Source organism: Oculina patagonica, chromosome 13 (assembly GCF_052425735.1).
Source record: "Oculina patagonica isolate OP01 chromosome 13, crgOcupat, whole genome shotgun sequence".
NCBI lineage: Eukaryota > Metazoa > Cnidaria > Anthozoa > Scleractinia > Oculinidae > Oculina > Oculina patagonica.
In genome coordinates this window covers 9,353,848-9,375,385 of record NC_135770.1, presented here as the reverse complement: position 1 = coordinate 9,375,385, position 21,538 = coordinate 9,353,848, and the positions used below count along the sequence as shown (strand labels likewise).

The following is a 21,538-nucleotide window of genomic DNA, read 5'->3' as shown; positions in this document are numbered from 1 at the left end:
GGGGGGGGGGGGCGGGGACAGGGTGGCCTGAAGTTGGCACCCGCTTCCCGCCCTCTCTTCTCCCGTAGCCGGGCTCAAAGGCTCCCGTATCCCTGTCCCCCCCCCCCCCCCCGACGACAATGGGATATTCTGGGAGCGGTTCATCTTTTGTCACAAAAAATTAAAAAAAGGAATTCTTTACTCGGTGAATTGCTGAATAATCCAGACATATTTAACGGATCTTTTCCTTTCACTGCCACTACCTAACTCATTCACAAACTTTCTTTTATTACATGTAATAACGTAAAAGAAACAAAAATATTTGGAAACTTGGGGCGAGCAAGCGCTAGCGGACAAGCGTGACAGCATTCGTCGTTTCTTTTGGTCAGCGGTAGAGCGGACGCTATTGATACCTAACCCCACCCCCCATATAAACTCTTTCGGCAACGCAAAATATCCGATTGATTGAAATTTGCCGTTTTAAGAGTGAAAAATTGCACAATATATAAACTAAAAATAATTCGTTTGCATAAAACGTACACACTCTTCGAAATACATCGTTTTTTTAACTAAAGACTCGTGTTTTATTAATAAAAACACGAGTCTTTAGTCCTCCCCACTTAGGCCAGTTGCATCCTACACCTCCCCTGTGAAATGTAAACGAGCTCACTGAAAGTCTTCGACACTGCGATCAAGAATATTGAATTTACACCGTCTTATATTTAATTTTGGTTTCTACGGAGTACTTCAATTGATTCAGGAGTATCTTCTACAGGCTTGCAAAGGAAGGGATAGTCAATTATCTACAAAAATGGCGCAGATAAAATCAAAGTTCTCCCTTGACACGTCAGCCGGCGGGTCGAAAACTGAAGGACTGTGATTTATGGAAGAGCTTTATACCCGTTGGCAATAACATTGGAAAAGGGTAATTCCTCATGGCTTTATCTCTGCTTTTAAGGCGAACGTTTAGATGTCGGTCGTTCAAGAGAACGGTGATATTTAGTGTTGTAATTCTTGTTCAATTGTGGCTGGCAATTCCAGTACTCTTCGGCCAACGTGGACAAAAATGGCCCCAAAAATTCGACGTTGCTTTCCCGCAGAATTTCCAAGCACCTTTCGTTCCTCTGGTCATTTTTAGCTCTTACAGGCCAAGATATTTGGAAAGAACGTTGGAATCAATTTCATCGTCGGGTAGCATTATTCCTTCCACTCCTTGCTTGTTTATTCTACATCACACAAAGGCCTCTTCAATGGAGGACATTAATGAGACGTATAAAGTACTTGGGAAAATCACCTTTTGCAGGAAGCTTGTATGGACATTTGGCAATGAGGAGGAAGAACGCAGCCCAGAGGTGCTAAAAGCTCATTGGTGGAATACAATGAAAAAGGTGTTTGATGAACATGGTATGTAGTAAAATACTAAACTAAAGGTCAAGGGTAATTTCGCGGGGGGGGGGGGGGGGGGGCACTCCCATATATGAGCTTTATAGGTATGTGCCGCTGTGAAGGGTATGGTTTTTAAGCAGTTTAGTCTGGGATAGGGTATAAAAATCAGAGAGTTTTGGTCTAGAAAAGGGTAGCATTTGCCGGGAAACTGATCGGTGATATGACGAATTAAGTCCAGAACAGGAATAGAAACGCAGAAGAGAAAGAGGTTGACATTAACATAAAAAAATCATCGCAGCATCTTTGTTGACAGATGGTTTCCATTAAAACACTTATGGTAATACAATTCTAAAAAAAGCAAGTCTGGTATAGGGTAGGGATTATCGGTGTCTAGTCTAGTATAGGGTTGCAAAATTCAGCTGAACATGGTCTGGTATAGGATAAGGGCTTTAAATTCCCAGAGGCACACACCCATCCAAAAATATACAGGGTGCCTCCCCCCCCCCCCCCGGGGGCTAATTTTTCGTTTTATTGCTTATGTTTCCTTATACTGTCACCACCATCTTAATCAATCTCTATCTAGCAATATAATAGATCATAAGGATGTACATCATCCATGTCACAAATGTGAGTGACACATTTCCAAAAATTTTATAACTGAGATCAGTGACTGATCCAGGGGGAGGGTCCTGGGGAGAGGGGGAAATGTCGTCGATTAATACAGTCGAAGCTCTCTTAACGGACACTCTCGTAGGCGGACAGCTCTACTTACGGCCACATTGTTTGAAACCCTGTTTTAACTCCCATACATTTTTACATTCTCGTAAGCGGACATTCCCGTAAGCGGCCGCTGACACTTTCAGAGATTACGACTTAGACTTTTTCTTTGTTTTTATGCTCCCATAAGCGGACACCCAATAGAAAATCCTATTAACAACTCCTGCATCTTGTGTTTATCAATTACCTTCACATCGCCGTTCGTCACAATGATTTTAAGATAATTACAAAACCATATTTCAGTGCTGGTTTTGTCGTCATCCACGTCCGCCCGTTTATTGTTAGCAGGGCAAGCTCCTTTAAGCGCCCATTTATCCCCTACACCTCAGTGGCTGCTTACGAGAACCATTCTCGTATAAAGCGGCCAGCTGCAGTTACGGACACTTTTTTTCGTGTCGCGAGGGTGTCCGCTTACGAGAGCTTCGACTATATATTATTTTCAAGCATGAAGTTATAAATGTGCTTTGGCTTAGATTTATAATGTGCACCGTGACTCGTGGTGGAAGGGGAAGAGGGTATGGGGGAGAAGTAGTTTCCTACAAAAACGTTTCAACAGTGTTGGACCCCTCTAAATTTTAAAAAATTCCAGGATCTGCCCCTGGAAATAACAAACTTCCTGTTGTGCCCTTCAAATTATTGCACACTTCAGTGAGATATGACAGAAGTGCATGGTGCAGTTTGTTACAGTAACTGAGTTGTACAGTGGAACCCCGATATAACGATCTTCGATATAACGATATTCCCGATATAACGATGCCATCGTTATATCCCGGCAATAGTAAAATGTATGGGATGGAACCCCGATATAACGATTCCTCGATATAACGATATAATTTTACTGCTCCCTTGGCATATCGTTATATCGGGGTTCCACTGTAGCATAATTTACACGAGCAAACCACGAGCCCAAGTCAACCTTGAGTCAAGCCAAAATTGGGGGTTTTTTGATAGGAAAAAAATGTATCAACATATAGATATACTAGTTATGCAACGCTTTCGAGTGGTATACTATGGAATATCCCACGAGTCACTTGTATTTTCTCGGTATACAAGTGACTCGTGGGATATTCCATAGTATACCACTCGAAAGCGTTGCATAACTAGTATATAGCTCTATTGTAAGAAAAAAAAATGTGTGAATATACTGTATATTGTCTTACAATTAACAACAGGCTCACTTTGATCTAGCCTGAATTTCAGACATCCCTCTGTGCTCGCCTGCTTGCCAGAAGGGATGTCTGAACATATTTGGCTCTAACGCCGTCCGGTGACGTCACTACACTTTGGTTTTAAATTATGCGGAAAAGTTTCTGTCAAGGCCATGAAATTGTGAAAGAAAAATCGCTTCAATAAAGGATTACAGGGTATAAAATTTTTTTAAAAGTAAAACTATTGAAAACGTGAGACAAATGAATGAGATTTTAATTGACTGCAGGCTATATTCTTTTACGAAACCGATTTAATCTGAACTAATTTGCTTTATCTAGCGATCAAAATAACATGAATATGTTACACAGCGGACAAATACAACACACTCGACAAAAATATCCTACTTGACCGTGGGCACTGAGTTCAGAAATCACTGGCTCATCGAGGCTGCAGGACATAAGCGTCGAGCGGCTTTGTTGACAAAACAAGAATACGTATAAATTTGGCAAAACACTGCATGTCGAAGTGACGAATGCCACCAACTTAAAACCTAACGATTTCCATTACTATTCTTCATCCGTAGGTAAACTAAAAAAGTAATAAACTCAAGGTAAATGACTAATGAATTCATTTCTGGGAAGGTAGACTCTTTCGAACTCTTTCCAAACGTTTTCAAATTACGATCCTCGCGCGGTAAAATTCAGTAATAATTTCACATAATTATGCAAATAATTTTTAAATCAACCAATCAAAATCACTACCCGGTTTTCAGGTAGTGACGTCACCAGACGGCATTAGAGCCAAATGTGTTCAGACGTCCCTTCTGGCATTAGTAGGCACGCACAGAGGGATGTCTGAAATTCAGGCTAACCTTGATCCTGCTTGATCTAGTGCTGTTGTTTATTTTGTCGTGTCCAAAAATAGATTTTATCATTCACATTTAACTTGAAACATGTTTAAAATAAACATGTTTCACCTAAACATGCTTGTTATTGCATTGTTCACATTAGGTGTCAGTTTCAAACACATTTCATGCCTGGTGTGTTATTTATGCAGATTTACCGTTCTTGCGTAAATCTTGTACACTTTAACCAAAAATATAGCTCCAAATTACAGGAAAGTTTCCATTTTATCTTTGTCCTTTTGTCTATTTTTAAGCCCTTTGATAGAGCTGGGCTTTCATGCATTTAGCAAAGAGACAGTATTGTCAGTATTTTCGCTATCTTTGGTAAAAGAATAATTTCTTGTGAAGTTTGTTTTTGCATTGCAATACTGTGTGCTTGGGCTTGAGAAATCACAAAGCTTTTTTCCACATCCGCCATGAACCACCAGTAACTTGTCCTCCTAATGTTCTTATAGGGTGTCCTGGGACTCCCCAAGGCAATATCCTGGTGAGAACACTTTCCACCATTTTTAACGTGTTTAGTCTGATCATGGTTGAAACTTCCTCCAGTCGTGAGGTAGTTTCAATCATTTTTCGTGCAATGTACTGCCTGATGTGAACTCTTTTCACAGCGAAACATGTTTCATTCATGATCAGACCAGTGCAAACACAGCTTTACTCGATTGCATAGTACTACAGCTTTATGAGGCTGTGTTTATTTAAATCTCCATTTTTCTTGTTGCCTCCAAAAACGATTTTATTTACTAGGAGTTGTTTTAAAATTGTTGACTTCAGCAGCTTGTTTGGGCAGTGCCGAAAAAGAAAAATCGCTAAAATAGAATGGCCCACCAGATCTTCTCCCAAAGTTTGAACCATTACATGCAAGTCTGAAGGCTTTTCTCAGTAGCGTTACGTAATAAGCAGAAAAAACATTCACTTGCCCAGTGGGCAAGTGATGCATAATATCCACTAGCCTGACAGGGAAACCCACTAGCCCCAGGCTAGTGGAGATGCATTTCTTTGTGCATTAAATAAAAATTAAACTCTTTATTTGCTTGGAAAGAACGATGTAAACTTTAAAAGGCATTGCATGTAAAGGTGGTTTTTAATAGGGTGAATTTTTAGTGGCTGGTGACGATCAAGTCAACTTCAAAATTTGTGTTTCAAATTTCTATTAAAAAATATCATGCAAGAACATGAAGATTAAAAAATATATCTAACAGCCTAAACATCCTGCAACCCCCCATCACAAATCAAATGGTCCACCCCTAATTTACCCAACTACATACAGTATTTTGACGAACATATCACCTTCACTCAGATCCACCATTCTTGCTTCATTCAGAAATCTATTTATGGTTTGTTTTTGATGTTGTAAAACTTGAGCAACAGCTGTTTGTTCAACACTGATTGATCGCTCTGAGCAGCTGAACCTGGAAAACTGGAGAGTATATTTTTTCCTACAATATATATTAATACCTGTATATTTTCTTTGTACCAAACAAAAAAACATTATTTTTTGGCTTGACTTGAGTATGACTTATCATGTGACTCGAGGTTTTCTCGGCTCGCAGTTGGCTTGTGTAATGATACAACTCTACTTTACTAGGCTTTTCCAAACAGAGAATGAGCACTTGAATCATGTAAAACAACAACCTTACACAAAATTCATAGTACACATGCCTTTTCTTTGAGCACACACTCATGTGACACCCTATGTCCTGTGCATTAGAAAAAGAAAAAATTAGTTAGAAAGATTATTGCATCTGGGATTGATTGAATTAATTGATTGATTGATTGATTGATTGATTGATTGATTGATTCAATTTATTATTTTGGGGATTATTATTAACCTATTATTATGATTATATTGGACTTGGAGAGTGAGATGTTAGGAAAATCCATGTTATTTCAGAAGATCTTACCTTCTTCAATTTCAAGTGCCAAATATGAAAATGAAAGATGTAACCAATGATAGACTCTCGACACTTTTTGTCTTTAGATGCCTTTCAGTTGAAACACAATGAAACATTTAGTGGAGATGTACTTTTTGTGGAAGATGACATAGTTGTTGCACCTGATTTTATGGAAGTGATGTGGTACTCCCTTCTTGTCAAGAACTCTGTTCCTAACATTCACTTTAGCACACTGCAAGGTGTAGGAGAGGAGAATCTAGTCGATCATCAGCCAGATGCTTTTGTTGTAAGTCAAGTACCTCTTGTTCAAAGCATTGGCTATGCATTTAACTCTTCTATGTGGGAGTATATTAAGACATTTCAGCAGGATGCTTTGGGTCATGCCGAAAGGGACTGGCCACTCTATCTAGGCTTGATGTTATTATATAACAGCAATGCAACGGTGTTAAGGATTGTGTCGCCGACCATAAGTCGTATCTGGCATGTGGGCGATAATGATTTGGGATCCACTGCCGATCCTGGTACGAGCAATAACTACAAACCAGATGAGCTTCCACCTTGGAAACGTGCTCGAGAGCAAAGATATTTGAATAGGCACAAGGCAAATGTGCTCCCTGGAGTCAGAGACATGCATGGACGGCTGTGTCACCCGTGTGAAATGGAGTTAAGGACATACAAATTTTCTAGAGGAAGTTATAATTGCCGTTGTCTGTGTCCAACAAGCAACCTACAGAAATATGTTAACTGGCAAATGGCAGCATTTGCGTCAAATGTTAATCCAGGAATGCATTGTACTCTGGTGTCACATTTAATGACTATGGTCGTGTTCTTCTTTGTTGGTATATTGATGTTTGGGTATCTGATGTCTTCACGTTAATCACCACAACTCAATGCAATTCATCTAGAGTCTCAATCTGGACATGGAACTAGTCTTTTGAGTACTTTTTTACACCTATAAGGTTTGTAAAATGAAGACCAAACAAAAACAATTTCTTACAAGTGTTCAGAATCTGTGTCAACAAGCTAATTTTCTTAGTTTTGGATGGCAATTAAGTCTAGAAGAGGAAAAGGGAAAAGTTTGGTCAGAGCCTTAGAAATCTTAATTTTAAAATATTACTTATAACTTCTGTAAACCAGCACTGATTATCACAGAACTTCTTATGAATTGCAATTACCAGATCATGGAAAGATCACCAAGAAATGAATGATTATTATTTTTTAGAAAAAAAAAACTCTGTTATAAATGAAAAAAATAATGACTGACAGGCTTTTTGAAGGAGGATTAACATTTTAAACATGAAGACACTAGAAAACAAGAGACAACAACTGGGCATGGATAAGGAAGAGAAGGCTTGGAAATAGGACGGTATCTTCAAAATAGAGACAAATGAAATGTCCTAGTTTTACTTCTGAAATTATTTTAAGCTTTACCAAGCAGAAAAATATAATAATGCATTAAATACATTGAACATTCCTTTATCGACTTTTTTTACGAACAAGAAATAGCAAGGAAAATAAGATCGATCTTTTTGAAAAAAATTAGACGTTCGAAATTTCACACAGTCAATATTATTTTACTTGTAGACAGTGGTGTTTATCTTAAAGAAAGAAGTGATTTTTGTGAAGTTAAAATCTTTTGCCTTCTTAACCTGTTAATGCAATTGCCTTTTATCACTCCTTGCTACTGCTGGGACATTTGCAATACAAACCCAAGCCATCAGGAGTGACCTGAGAGGCACCTTTATTTACAGGCTATAGGCTTATAACATTTTTTAGGAATTTGTCAAGGAATACATAGGTGCCTCATTTTCGTCCATTCGAAAGCCTACTTTATCGTTAAATGTAAAAAGGTCCCAGTGCACGTGAATCAATGATAACAAAACTTTGCGATTAAATTGTTTACGTAACCGAGCTTCCGTGCTGAAAGTTTAAAGAAAATCTATGGAGCCGTTTTATAGATTTTTCAAAAAGTGCTTAAAACCGAAAATTATCTGAAAATTTCAATACAAGTGGTCGAAAGAAAAAATCAAATTCTCAGAATTGCGTTGTGGAAACTTAACAAAACTTTCACGACTTCGAAAGATTGCTTTGATACACATTTTGGCGTTATTTGAGATAACTTCGTCTACGTAGTGTTTGTGTCTCGGCTCATTTATTATCACTATGCAAAAAGTACAATCTGAAACATTTTTGCGATTTATTCGAAATCAAACATACAGAATTTTTTAATTCTTGAATATTTTATTGCAGTACATCATAGTTTAAGATGCTGGTATTAGTTTTTAAGCGGCAAATCTGATTCACGCAAAACTCAGGTTTTACTGATTTGGCGGTTTTCTGTTTATCGTTGCCATGGAAATATCGATTACCTTAAAATATATATCAAAGTAAACTTCAATCTAAAACCAATACATGGTGTAATTTTCATATCGATCCGAGTCAGGGAAGATTGTTTAAAGGCCAATTGCAAATTGTAGGTATGGCCCAGAAAAAACTGTATCGAGCCACCTTAAAAATAACAGTTTCTAGAATTTTCTTCATTGTTCATTCGGAAAAGGGCATCATGCACCATCAACGCACCATGCATTGTCAAAATATATTCCAGTTCTCCTACTCGAGTGTTAAAGTCTGCTCTGTCTATCCACAGAAGCACAAAACATCCAGGAGAATAAACATTCGGAGTAATGACATAGCACGCTATGATTTATTGAGCGAGGGAGGGGAGAAAGCCACGTTGACTGTATAATGTCGTCTGCATGTTTCCTCATACTTTTCTTAGCTCTTAAACGGAGGAAAACATCGCGAATAGCCTGTTTCAGGCGTTCGAGTAGTTGAGGACGACTTCTTATTCTGTATAATTTTTGTTTTTAAATTCAGAAATCACATTAAACGACAAGTTATTTTCCGATTAAAAATGGAAGAGTAACCAGGATTCATAATCAAGTAAAATGTTTTTGAAGCGTTCTCTGGTTAAAAATTTGTTAAAAAATAAGCTTTCGGCTGCCAAACTACAGCCTTTAACGAATGATAAAAATGGCGCGAATGAATAAATATATAGGGTAAAAATGTGTGAAAAAATACAGAATAAAAATGCGTAAAAAGGTGACAAGAAAGATAGTGAGAATTTGATAATAAAAGAGAACTATTTTAAAAGAATAGAGTATTGTGGGGGTAATGACCTAGCATTGTTGTCCGCTTCAGTTGTCATGGCAGTGTGCCATGACTCAAGAGTTTTTCGCACGCGATAGTCTCCTTTATCGATGACTCTTGCATTTTTGAAATCAATTTGATGGTCGTTTATCCATGCATGGTTTGCAATGTTCGATCCTTTGTTACAATGTTTAACGTTTCTGATGTGTTCTTTTCTTCGTGTCTGTAGACATCTGCCGGTTTCTCCAATGCAGCTCCAACTGCAGTCATTGCAAGGAATCTTGTAGACCACATTTGTTTGTAGGTGGCTGGGAGGTCTGAATTTTGGTGAAGGGAACTCTTGGTAAAGAGTTCTGTGGGGTCTGGTGACGACACGAATTCCATTAGATTTTCCATTAGATTCCCATACAAACACTTCACTAAGTTGCGACATCATTGTTTTGCATCATTTCGAAATCAAGAAGTTAAGGATGAAAATTTAAGCTTTTGGATTTAAGCTTTTAATTTATTTTTGGCCTCATTTCGGGAACTCTATTCCCCGGGGGGCTACTCAAAAGCGTTTTGTACGGGGAGGCTCCGCCCCGAAGACCAACCCCTTACCCTTTTATATACCATTTTGACAGAAAAGGCACCCCTTTCGTATGCCTTTTACTAGAAAAAAGTTACCCTTTTCATATACCGTAAAGACAGGACAAATGCCGAAAACAGAAAGTCTTGCTGCCATTTTTATGTAGCGCTTAACAAATTTAAATGATACCTCCATAAGGTGCGTCTGTTCGAAATATTTTAATTAAAGGCCTTTTTAAATACCTTAATGAGCGATATCCCTACCCTTTTATATACCTTAGCTTGCGAAATTCCTACCCTTTTATATACCTGAAGCATGAAAAAGGTACCCCTTTCGGGCGGAGCCTCCCCGTATAGGCCAATATAGGGAGTGCCCCCCCCCCCCCGGGCTCTATTCCTCATCGATTATTTTACATGTACATGTAATACGTTTCCCAAAAATACTACTGACGTGCTTGATCGACTAAAATATTCATAATGTTACTCTAACTTTCGATGTTAGGGGCCTCAAGGCGTTACGCACGGTTGTTTAATTCTTTGTCGTCGTTTCTTAGAATGTACGCCAGCGCATTTTAATTATCTGACCCTCCCAGATATTTTGTTAAGCTTGTTAACCAGTTTTATTGTCCATTTTATGCAGAGTTTTCACCTGGAGCTGATTAAGGTACTATATTAAGCTTAAGTTATGTTATGTAAAGATAAATTAGCAGAAAAATTTGACTTTTCCTTACGTTTGTAGTATGTTTAATTAAGGCCCGGTTCAGACGCCGATCTTTTCATGAGCCGAACCTAATTCCTTGAATTAAGTACATGAAAAGATCGGCGTCTGAATCAAATAAGAACGGCTATTTCAATTTGGAACGGCTCACCCGTTCTTCCCGCCTGGCTTGGCCGAGAATTTCGCCTGTGGAACGCCTTTGGAACGGCTTTGATTCAGACGCCGTACTTTTCATGTGCCGATCCTAATTCATAAATTATTATAATGTATTTTGACTGGTTTTATTGGAACTGTATTAGGAACGGCCTCGGAACGGCCAAAAAGTACGGCGTCTGAATCAAGAGGCGTACTCTTGCCAATTTGGGTCGGTCCAAATTCGAATTGAGTTCGGCTCATGAAAAGTACGGCGTCTGAACCGGGCCTTAGTTTCGACTGATCATCAAATTAAGTTTGTTTACACAAGTCTGTTTTCGCAATTGGCGTTCTGACTGATCAATGCCCTTTCATTCTTGTTGTATGTCAGCACTGAGTTCTTAGTAGATAACGTTCTAGGACTACTTTGATCATGTTTGGCGAAAATAACTTGATTTACTTGAAAAAGACGACAAAGCTCACGAACAACAAACACTGAGTGGTATGCGAGTTCAGGAATGTTTTTCATTGTCCATATTTAATAACACTGTCGCCGACTTCGCTAGTTTTGGCAACTAAGTCGTAGAGAAGCAGAACTCAAACTCGTAAAGCTGGCAGACGAAATTAGCACAGAATTAATTTCAACAAGATAAAAGTAAAGCTCTTTATCTCTTTTATTGAACGGGCAACACGTTGTCGCTTACCGAAGCACTTTCACTTTCGAATAAGTGACTGTCGTAGTATTCAGAGTGTTGATTTGAGCCCAGCTTGGATAGATTGAACTGAAAAACATTAACTTCGCTACAAGTTGGTAATAACTCATCCATGTTTTACTTTTGTAGCATTTCTGGATAATGCAGATCGATTTGTTGACTAGTTAAGCGAGAATTAATAAAAGATGCGTACCAATTCAAGCGTAGGAAGGAAAATATTCTGCCGATGAGTAATTACTGTCTATACATTCTGTCAGGAAGATTATTCCGATACTATAGGACTAATCTTACTTTGAAGTAACTACAGAAAAATCGGATACTTCAACTAAAATTACGTCCTCGAATTTGAAAAACCTGCCAGTTAGTTATGTTGTTGACTTTTTTATCCTTGTCCATGACAGATCAGAAAAAAAGGGAATCCTGGAAGGCTGTCATTTTAAACAAATATAGCAGAAATTAAAGCTCAAAAAATCAAAATCAAAGCGCCAGACGCTCTGTAGTTAACTTATTATTCTTCTTTCTTGCAGAATATTATTGTTACTTTTGTTACTTCGATAAATACCAGTTCCGTCGACAGTGTGTTAGAAATAGTTTAGCTTTCTCGATTTACTTCCGTTCTGGGAAATTTACTTCCGCTTAGACCTGAGAGCATGCGCAATAAAAACCGGAAGACCAAGTTTCTGACCTGAAATCGACCTGAAAACGATCTGATCAATTCCATTTTCCCAGAGTCTGTCCCGCACCGCTGACCGACGGACTTTGGGCTCGAGATTGAGCTGGAAATCGAGCAGCCTCGTTCCCCATACCTCGTCCCCAGGGTCTTCTTGGCGACGAATTTTCAAAATGGCGCACCCAGCCGCCATCTTGAAAGCGGAGTAGACCCTGGGAACGAGGTTGGATGGCGGTTGAGCCACTTTTGAAATGCAGAGAAGACCCTAGGGACGAGGTTGCCATGTTTCTATTTGCCGTTCCAGCCATGGGGGCGAGTGAACTGGTTTGGAATTCGAGAATAATGAAACTTCGGATCGATTAGGCCTGAAATCTAGTACAGGCCGGGATCCTCTCACAGTGCCTCTTTCCACCCAGAAGTACAAAGGAAAAGGAAAAAACAAGAAACTTCAAGCAGTTTATAACCGTGTAGTTAATGTTTGACTACTTCTTTCAGTTCTTTGGCTAGAAAGGCACGGCGTCGCACAGTAAAATATCTTTAGAAAAGCTGAGTCACTTGAGAAACACACAAGTCGTGTTAACTTGGTGTGAGTCACGGAGTGTGCGTGAGCTGAATTTCCTTCATCCGTCAATCGTAATCACTTGCTTTAAACCACATGCCTGGCCGGACAAATTCCTGCTTACGCATGCAAATATTTATTTTGTTTCGAATGTTGAATAAAATAAACCCAAACCAGTTGAATTGCATTAAAAAGACGTCCATTTGTATTTCTCCGTTTAGCGTCGTCCGACGACCCAAGTCCGTGTTTTGCACCAGTCACAGAGTTTGCGTGAGCTGGAGTAGTGAACGAAAATTTCCCTCATTACATCATCTCTGTCTTTTTATCCACATGCATAAACAAATTCCTGCCTGGGATTGCAAATATTTATTTTGTTCCGAACCTTAAACAAAATACACTTAAACCACTTGAGTGGCATAAATTGATTTCGATAAAAAGTTAAAGGAGCTTAAAAACCAAGTTCTTGAAGTTTAACTTCTATCAGTTTTCTCGAAAAAACACAGCTATGGGCAGCATTTTACTAAGTCGCGTGATCAAAGCAAGTAAATGGAGCATACCTGACTGCGCGATTCCCCGTGCCTTGATACATTCTTGCTGGGTTTGCAATTTGCATTTCGATTCCCAAAATAAACTCACAACAAAAACTGGAATATCCAGAAAACAAGTCGTTGTTTTGCAATATTCACCAAGTTCCGGGTAAATTGCACAACTTGTACTCGCTCCGAGCCAAATGCTTGAATAACACAAAAATAGATATTTCACACAAAACGAGCGCAGAGTATTCGTATTTTTTTTTAAAAAAAATAGTTGAATGATTATTTATAGCTACAGGCGAGCGATTGCGTAGGTCTGACGTAGTGGTTTTATTTCGAATAGCTTGGACATATCCAAGCGGTCTTCAGTTTCGCAATTTGATTATTCAGTCATTCTACCTTCGGGTAAAACAATCGAATGACACAAAAACATACATTTCAACCTAAACAGAGAGCAGAGTGTTCATGTTAAACGGGTGATCGCTTGTAAACATCGAATCTTGCGTGGCCTTGACCAAGGAGCCGTGGAGGCCGCCTGCGTCTGGAACGATTTACCGACAAAAAAATTCCGTCCTGATTATGAACCGGGCCCATGTCCCGCCCGGTTAAAAAACACCTTTTGGCGTTGACCTAACCGTTTGAACAATGTTGACTTTCTTTTCTTCAAAATGCGCAGTGGAGTGTCAGTATGTGTTGCTTAACACTGCGTGACTGCACCTCGGCCAATTTTTACCCGAATGTTATATGAACCAAAAAGATGCCGGATGATGATTTATAAGTCTTCCACAGCTGTGCACCATTTGTTTACGGCACTGAAAATTGACTAATGACGCAATAATGATGTCGGCAATGTTGACCTCAGCAACATATTTTGATGTATTTTGACCGTTGGTCATTCGTAGTCACAGGTGATCACCCGTGGTCACGCGTGCGTGGTCACTCGTGTGTACTTGAAGTAACGATCAACATAGCGTCCGAGAAAACATGAGTGGAAGCGATTTAACGTTTTTCTTCCAAATGTATTATGTATGGTATAACTTACCGGCAACGATCCTTTATCATTAAACTCAGCCAAAGTAACCTCGATGTCCTTTTTGGTTTTCTCAGGTTGTCCACGAGGTCCTTGACAACTGGTGATATAGAAAGATGGCTCTGCAGCCGTTTCAGGACGAGCAGTTGAACTATTTCAAGTTTGCTTCCATTGTACTGAATGAATTTCCCAAAGCCTTACGTCAAACTTTCAGATCCATGTGGGACAACAACTGTAGACATATCCCTAGCTTCCAAACTTGGGATGACTCCATTGTGGTGAGAAATCTGTTTCTCGCTACAGAGGGTGCTACAACAAAAGTTCCCACACACCTTTCTTATGATGAATGGGATTGTACCGCCCTGTTCCAAGCCACTATTTACGCGCGGTCCTTCGCTTTGCCTGACAGCAGAGGTCATCACAGGACACTGAATGATTTGTACGTGAAGCCACATAAGTTACCTCTTGGAAGGTTCCATGTATCTGTGGTGAGCCCGGGTGGAAACAAGGCCAAAACATTTGCACTTGCGATTGATCAACTTCGACTGTTAAGAAATTCGCTTTGCCACTCATGCAGTTCTGAGATTGACAAACGAACATTTGACCAATACGTGCAACACGCTAAAGATGCATTCAAAGCTCTTGGAGTCAAGACAGACCCTATTGATGTCATTGGTGGTTTGACTGAGTCGGACTTTCCCACAAAAGAAGTTCGTAAATTGGAGAAGGGTATCAAAGAGGAATACAGGGCATATATCAAGTTTCTCGAGGGCGTGAGTTCAGATATCGACGAGTTAAGAGCGTTGTCAACTGCAATAAAGGGAGACATGGAACGCACTGCAAGTAAAGAAGACATCGCCATGATGTTGGAGCAAAAGTTCAATGAGCTGAAAGTAGCGCCAGCTCAATACAAGCCAGGTAACATTTTATATATTACCGGTTGTGATAAACGTTAAAATAATTCTGTTTTTGCAAATTGGAAATGTATAGCGAATGAGAGGCGGCCGTATTTGCAGGCTAAGCTGTGATTAGTATATACTAAAACAGTGGATAGCGTTTTTCGCGCGCGCTGATTGGCTACTCAAACTCCGAATATTTAACAATTATTCGCCGAAGGCGAAGTGAGGCGAAGTGAGCCTGAGGCGAATGATTGTTTTCGTCTAATTTTCAGAGGTGAATAAAGAGAACTAGAACTAAAACACGGAAACAACAAACACAAGTGCTCGCGTGAATACGTGTAAACAAGTTTAAAAATACATCGATTGTAAACCAGAAACTACACTTTAGTTTAAGCAACAAAACCAAACAAAACAAACACTACGAAAAAGACAGATATCATGTACCATTGTTTAATCGTTGGTGACTTCTGAGCAATTGTGTAAAACCTCTTGAAATGAGTCGAGTAGCTCTGATCTGAAGAGAACTGAATAATTTTTTTCAATTGATCTGCCACTGAGTTTCTCTTGGACGCGAGCGATCTCCAAAGCCACCGTCCTTAGCATCAATTCTTATGCTCTTGAAAATATTTTCGGTTCAAAAGCCTTGGTAGCCGATTTTCAAAATTCCAACTCTTTTGAATACTCCGGGCTTGAAGTGATTTCTTTCGAATAAAAGAAAATTTCATTCAGCAAATGCTGCCATATAAGTAAAAACCCGCGTATAGGAACACCTATTTTGGCGGTTCAGGCTGATTTGGTTCTTATATAAAGGGTTATAATCTGCAAAATCAGCCTGTAAGTGTTCTTAAGTGTTCTTAAAAAAGGTTTCTTAAAATAAGGAACATACTAGGCTACCAATAGATGAAATCAATATATATGCACACAATTGTATTTTAATTTTAATAAAATTGATAAATCAAGGCAATACTGTACTGTAATTGGGGTGGAACTATTATGTGTGCAATGAAAAGTAGTGTTGATCTTTGATATTTTTCCATATAAGAACAACTTTCATTTTTCAGGCTGAATGTGTTCTTATATAAATGGTACAATATTTCCTAAAATCAGGCCTGGGTGTTCTTAATCCACTTATTCTAATACGCGGGTTTTTACTGTACATGATAAATGCAAGTGCGGCCATACTACTGAAAACCTGAAAAAAAATTCAGGCTCTGAGCGGGAATCGAACCCACGACCTTTGCGTTGCCAGTGCAATGCATGTCCACCTCACATAAAGGGCTAACCCATTTACGACCGCTCTCATGTGGCTTTGATAGCTTAGTGGTAGAGCATTGCACTGGCAACGCAAAGGTCGTGGGTTCGATTCCCGCTCAGAGCCTGAAATTTTTTTCAGGTTTTCAGTAGTATGGCCGCACTTGCATTTATCATATATATATTTCATTGCTACTGCTGGACACACATTCATTTAAATGCTGCCATGTTTACTTGTCTGGATGGCAAAGATGGACTGGCTTATTGTAACGAAGCCCTAAAATGATATATTCACCTCCAAGCGAGGTGAATATAGCGTCATAAACCAGAGCTTCTTGACCAATTCGGATGTCGCATTCTTATATTCACCTCTTGAAATTAGACTAACATTTGTTATTATTCAACAGATGCGCGCTGCCCATATATGGTCAAAATGTTAACGTTATCTGTCATCCGTACATTACAGATATCCTGCGATATACGTAGGTTGCAAAGACTAGTCCCAAATCTTGTAAAGCGCTGCACAATTACAGTTTTCCTTTGTGCAAAATATGTTTCGTTGACAATTTGTTGAATAATAAAACAATGATCATGCTCAATCTTGCGGAAAATCGTCCGATTTGTTAACTATTCACCTCCGAGCAACACGCGCGGGAAAATTGTAATCTCTGACAGGAATACACTAGTCAAAATCATCCTTTTGGGCTATACTATCTCACTGTTTTAGTATATACTAAAACTACTATTCACCTCGATGGCTAGCGGTATGTATCCACCATTAGCCACCTCCACTTCGGTGAACATCTACTGCGCCATATTTATACCAGATCGAGGCTGTTGCTTTCCGAATGATAAATTAAGGAGACAAATTTCCATTATTATTTTTTATTTTGTATTTTGTCAAGAAAATGCCTTTCTCCAACAGTTTCACACTACATTGGTCGCCAGAGAACTTCTGTAGAGATAACTGGTCACGAGACTTCTGCAAGCACAGCTGACAGTTACCATTCACTTGGGGTCACACAACATGCACAAGGTAACTTTACCTTAGCTATTCAGTCCAAACAGCGTGCGCTTGACATCAGGCTTAAAACGTTTGGAGAAGAACACTCAAGCACAGCTGACAGTTACTTTTCACTCGGCATAACACAACATGCACTAGGCTGCTTTGCCTCAGCTATTCAGTCTGAACAGCGCGCGTTAGACATCAGACGGAAACTATATGGAGAAGAACACCCAAGCATAGCTGACAGTTACCATTCACTCAGGGCCTCACAACATGCACTTGGTGACTTTGCCTCAGCAATTCAGTCTACGCAGCGTGCGCTTGACATCAGGCGTAAACTGTTTGGAGAAGAACACTCAAGCACAGCTGACAGTTACTATTTACTCGGGGTCACACAATATGCACAAGGCGACTTTACCTCGGCTACTCAGTCTACACAGCGTGCGAACGACATCTTGCGTAAACTCAATGGAAACCCAAACACAGCTGTCCATTACTATTCCCTCGGGGAAAAAAAGTACATAGAAGGCGACTATGCCTCAGCTAGACAGTCTTTCCAACGTGCACTTGGTATCAGGCGTAAACTGTTTGGAGAAGACCACTCAAGCACAGCTGACAGTTACCTTTCACTCGGGGACGCTCAACATGCACAAGGCGACTTCACTTCAGCCATTCAGTCTACACAGCGTGCACTTGACATCAGGCGTAAACTGTTTGGAGAGGAGCACTCAAGCTCAGCTGATGGTTATTATCTACTCGGGGTCACACAGCATGCACAGGACGACTTTGCCTCGGCTGTTCAGTCTACACAGCGTTCACTTCACATCTTTCAGAAACTGTTTGGAAAAGACCACTCAAGCACAGCTGACAGTTATTATTCACTCGGGATCACCCAACATGCACTTGGTGACTTTGCCTTAGCTATTCAGTCTACACAGCGTGCACTTGACATCAGGCGTAAACTCTTTGGAGAAGAACATTCAAGCACAGCTGACAGTTACTTTTCACTCGGGGCCACACAACATGCACAAGGCGAGTTTATCTCAGCTATTCAGTCTACAAAGCGTGCGCTTGACATCAGGCGTAAACTGTTTGGAGAAGAACACGCAGACACAGCTGAGAATTACTATTCACTCGGGGTCACACAACATGCACAAGGCGATTTTACTTCAGCTATTCAGTCTACGCAGCGTGCGCGTGACGTCAGGCGTAAACTGTTTGGAGAGGAACACTCAAGCACAGCTGACAGTTACCATTTACTTGGGGTCATACAACATGCACAAGGCGACTTTCCTTCAGCTGTTCAGTCTAAACAGCATTCACTTGACATCAAGCGTAATCTGTTTGGAGAAGAACACTTTAGCACAGCTGACAGTTATTATTCACTCGGGATCACACAACATGCAATAGGCGACTTTGCCTCAGCTATTCAGTCTAAACAACGCGCGCTTGACATCAGGCGTAAACTGTTTGGAGAAGAACACTCAGACACAGCTGACAGTTACTATTCTCTCGGGAAAATGAAACATAGACAAGGCGACTTTGCGTCAGCTGTTCAGTCTAAACAACGTGCGCTCGACATCAGGCGTAAATTGTTTGGAGAAGAACACTCAAGCACAGCTGTCAGTTACCATTCACTCGGGATCACACAACATGCAGTAGGCGACCTTGCCTCAGCCATTCAGTCTAAACAACGCGCGCTTGACATCAGGCGTGCAGTGTTTGGAAAAGAACACCCAAGCACAGCTGACAGTTACCATTCCCTCGGGAAAACGAAACATAGACAAGGCGACTTTGCGTCAGCTATTCAGTCTAAACAGCGTGCGCTTGTCATCAGAGGTAACCTGTTTGGAGAAGAACACTCAAGCACAGCTGACAGTTACCATTCACTTGGGGTCACACAACATGCACAAGGCGACTATTCCTCAGCCATTCAGTCTAAACAGCGTGCGCTTGACATCAGGCGCAACCTGTTTGGAGAAGAACACTCAAGCACAGCTGACAGTTACTATTCACTCGGCGTCACACAACACGCACAAAGCGACTTTATTTCAGCGACTCAGTCTAAACAGCGTGTACTTCAGATCAGGCGTAACATTTTTGGAGAAGAACAATCAAGCACAGCTGACAGTTATTATTCACTTGGGGTGACACAACATGCACAAGGCGACTTTGCGTCAGCTATTCAGTCTAAACAGCGTGCGCTTGACATCAAGCGTAATCTTTTTGGAGAAGAACACTCAAGCACAGCTGACAGTTATTATTCACTCGGAGTCACACAATATGCACAAGGCGACTTTGCCTCAGCTTCACAGTCTTTCCAGCGTGCATTTGACATAAGGCAAAAACTCTTTGGATAAGAACACCGAAGTTCTGCCGCGTGTGCGTTCACTTCTCGTCACACAAGATGGTCATAAAGAGGATGCTTATAATTCTACATGTAAAAGATAAGCGGTCGAGCCTCCTACGCAGATGTTCTTTTGGCAAGAGAAGATCTCGGTACGAGCCAAAACACCGCTTATGTAGGAGGCTATAAGAGGTGTTGACAGTAGCTGCCATATGCAATAAGGTATGGGGACCCTGCTGAATAAACGGGAGAACCATATATCCACAATCTCGTTAAAAGATGCATTAAAGGCCCACATTTACCCTAGGTGTACTGCGCGCCAAGGAACAGTTTTCATATATAAAAATTGTACCCCGCCATTTTATCTGAGAGCGAGTTGAGTTGCTTCAATCTTCTACCATCTTTGTTTTTTTAACTAAGTAGTGCATTTCGGTTAAAGTGATTTGACTGTTTTACCATTGATTTTTACTAGCAGTTCTCCAGTTTGGAGTGTTTTGGGCTAGCTTTTCAAAACAAAAACAAACGGTCGCAAAGCATATCGGCTAAAGGTGGGCTTTTAAGACGCTTCCCATATTTTTTGAAAACTATTTCACTTTTAATCACTTTGTACAAAATCGCACAACGTAGGCAAATTAACAGGCTTCATTCACCTTGGGCTCGAACTGATATTTTATATGTCTTATTTTTTATTACTTCGAAAAATAATCCCACTTATTATTCCACTATTGCGCCATTTTACCACATTAGGGCAAAAGAACCCACAAAATATGCTTTGTTATTACACTGTAGAATACTCCAAAAATACGGACGGACAAACTTACGGAATGCGAACCAACTTAGAGGAAAAATAGTCCAATAATAAATCCCTTATTCAATGGTTTAACCCTTTCACTCCTAAATTTTCCCCCCAAAACGCGTTTTTATAACCGTTAAACTGAAGTTTTTGGTGTTTTGATCCTGAATTTCCCTAACCTTTGCTCGAAAAGCACTTCTTCATATTGCAGCATCATTTTGATAAAGATTTCATGTAAATGTACAATATCATTATTTCACATGCGCATAAACCAAGATTTGGACTTTTTTGCTGAACCGTTCCGATTTTTTCGTCTTGCTTTTTTTCCTTCGGTTTTTTCGACTTTCTTATTCTCGTTACTTTTTACTCTTCATGTCCTTCTGGCTGGAAACGTTTTGACGTAAACATTGAATAACCCTGAAAAGGGGACCTTAATTAAGCACCGATTTTGCACCAATAGCGGATCGTGTTTTATTTTGATTAGCTCTGTCAGAATACAACCGGTATTCAAAATGAACAGTCCTGTAAAAAGCTCAATCCTAGCTCTATCAGCTGCTTATCACAAAAATCCACTGACGTGCTAATTGATGACGTCGCAAGAATCCATCGAATAAGATGTATTTATATGAGCTACATCTAAGCTAAAGACACAATGATTTTTAATTCACATTTGTATAATATAAAAGCCAAGATGCTGGGCATGAGAACGCTAGAACATAGACGTATTGAACAATCTCTAATAATAGTTTTTAAGTGTTTTAAAGAAAATGGCCCATGTTATATTACCAACTTATTCAAGCCCCGGAACACCCCATACAACCTTAGAAGTAGCGGGCTAAACGTAGAACAAAGTCCTTACAATAGTAGATTCTCCCACGGCTCGTATTCTATCTAGAATTTGGAATCAGTTACCGCCGGCAGCAAAAAATGCACCAAGCGTTCCGACTTTTATTAATCATCTAAATACAACTAACTTCTGGTGGCTGCCAATGCAGTTCGTGCATTCAATGATACTTTTACAGACATTTTCTTATTCGTTTTTAATATTGTATTTTTAACGCGTATTTTTAAGATTTTAAT

General features: G+C 39.9%; 2 protein-coding genes and 1 non-coding gene across 4 annotated transcripts; all 3 read left to right on the top strand.

Annotated features, from left to right (window-relative positions):
- The first annotated feature begins 659 nt into the window (after window positions 1–659).
- LOC144635428 (uncharacterized) lies at window positions 660–7,303 on the top strand. The gene is made up of 2 exons (XM_078494537.1): window positions 660–1,383; window positions 6,177–7,303. Exons 1-2 carry the CDS (start codon window positions 915–917, stop codon window positions 6,965–6,967), a joined length of 1,260 nt encoding a protein of 419 aa, XP_078350663.1. The 5' UTR covers window positions 660–914; the 3' UTR covers window positions 6,968–7,303.
- Window positions 7,304–10,354: 3,051 nt separating this feature from the next.
- LOC144634920 (uncharacterized) lies at window positions 10,355–21,156 on the top strand. Of its 2 annotated transcripts, XM_078493973.1 has the most exons (3): window positions 10,355–10,471; window positions 14,240–15,080; window positions 17,238–21,156. In XM_078493973.1, the coding sequence occupies exons 2-3, from the start codon at window positions 14,279–14,281 to the stop codon at window positions 19,676–19,678; spliced, it is 3,243 nt and encodes a 1,080-aa protein (XP_078350099.1). In that variant the 5' UTR covers window positions 10,355–10,471; window positions 14,240–14,278; the 3' UTR covers window positions 19,679–21,156. The 2 variants fall into 2 exon arrangements, with proteins under 2 accessions (XP_078350099.1, XP_078350100.1); XM_078493974.1 differs by lacking the exon at window positions 10,355–10,471 and having other exon boundaries at window positions 14,222–15,080.
- Window positions 16,368–16,439, top strand: Trnaa-ggc (transfer RNA alanine (anticodon GGC)). The gene has a single exon. It is a non-coding gene; the product is annotated as a tRNA-Ala (tRNA).
- Window positions 21,157–21,538: the final 382 nt, after the last annotated feature.

Excerpts from the sequence above, each read along its gene's own strand:
- LOC144634920 (XM_078493973.1), top strand. The coding sequence starts at position 14,279 with ATGGCTCTGCAGCCGTTTCAGGACGAGCAGTTGAACTATTTCAAGTTT. Across the intron at positions 15,081-17,237 it reads GCCAGCTCAATACAAGCCAG|TTTCACACTACATTGGTCGC; the intron begins GTAACATTTTAT and ends TTTCTCCAACAG.
- LOC144635428 (XM_078494537.1), top strand. The coding sequence starts at position 915 with ATGGCTTTATCTCTGCTTTTAAGGCGAACGTTTAGATGTCGGTCGTTC. Across the intron at positions 1,384-6,176 it reads AAAGGTGTTTGATGAACATG|ATGCCTTTCAGTTGAAACAC; the intron begins GTATGTAGTAAA and ends TTTTGTCTTTAG.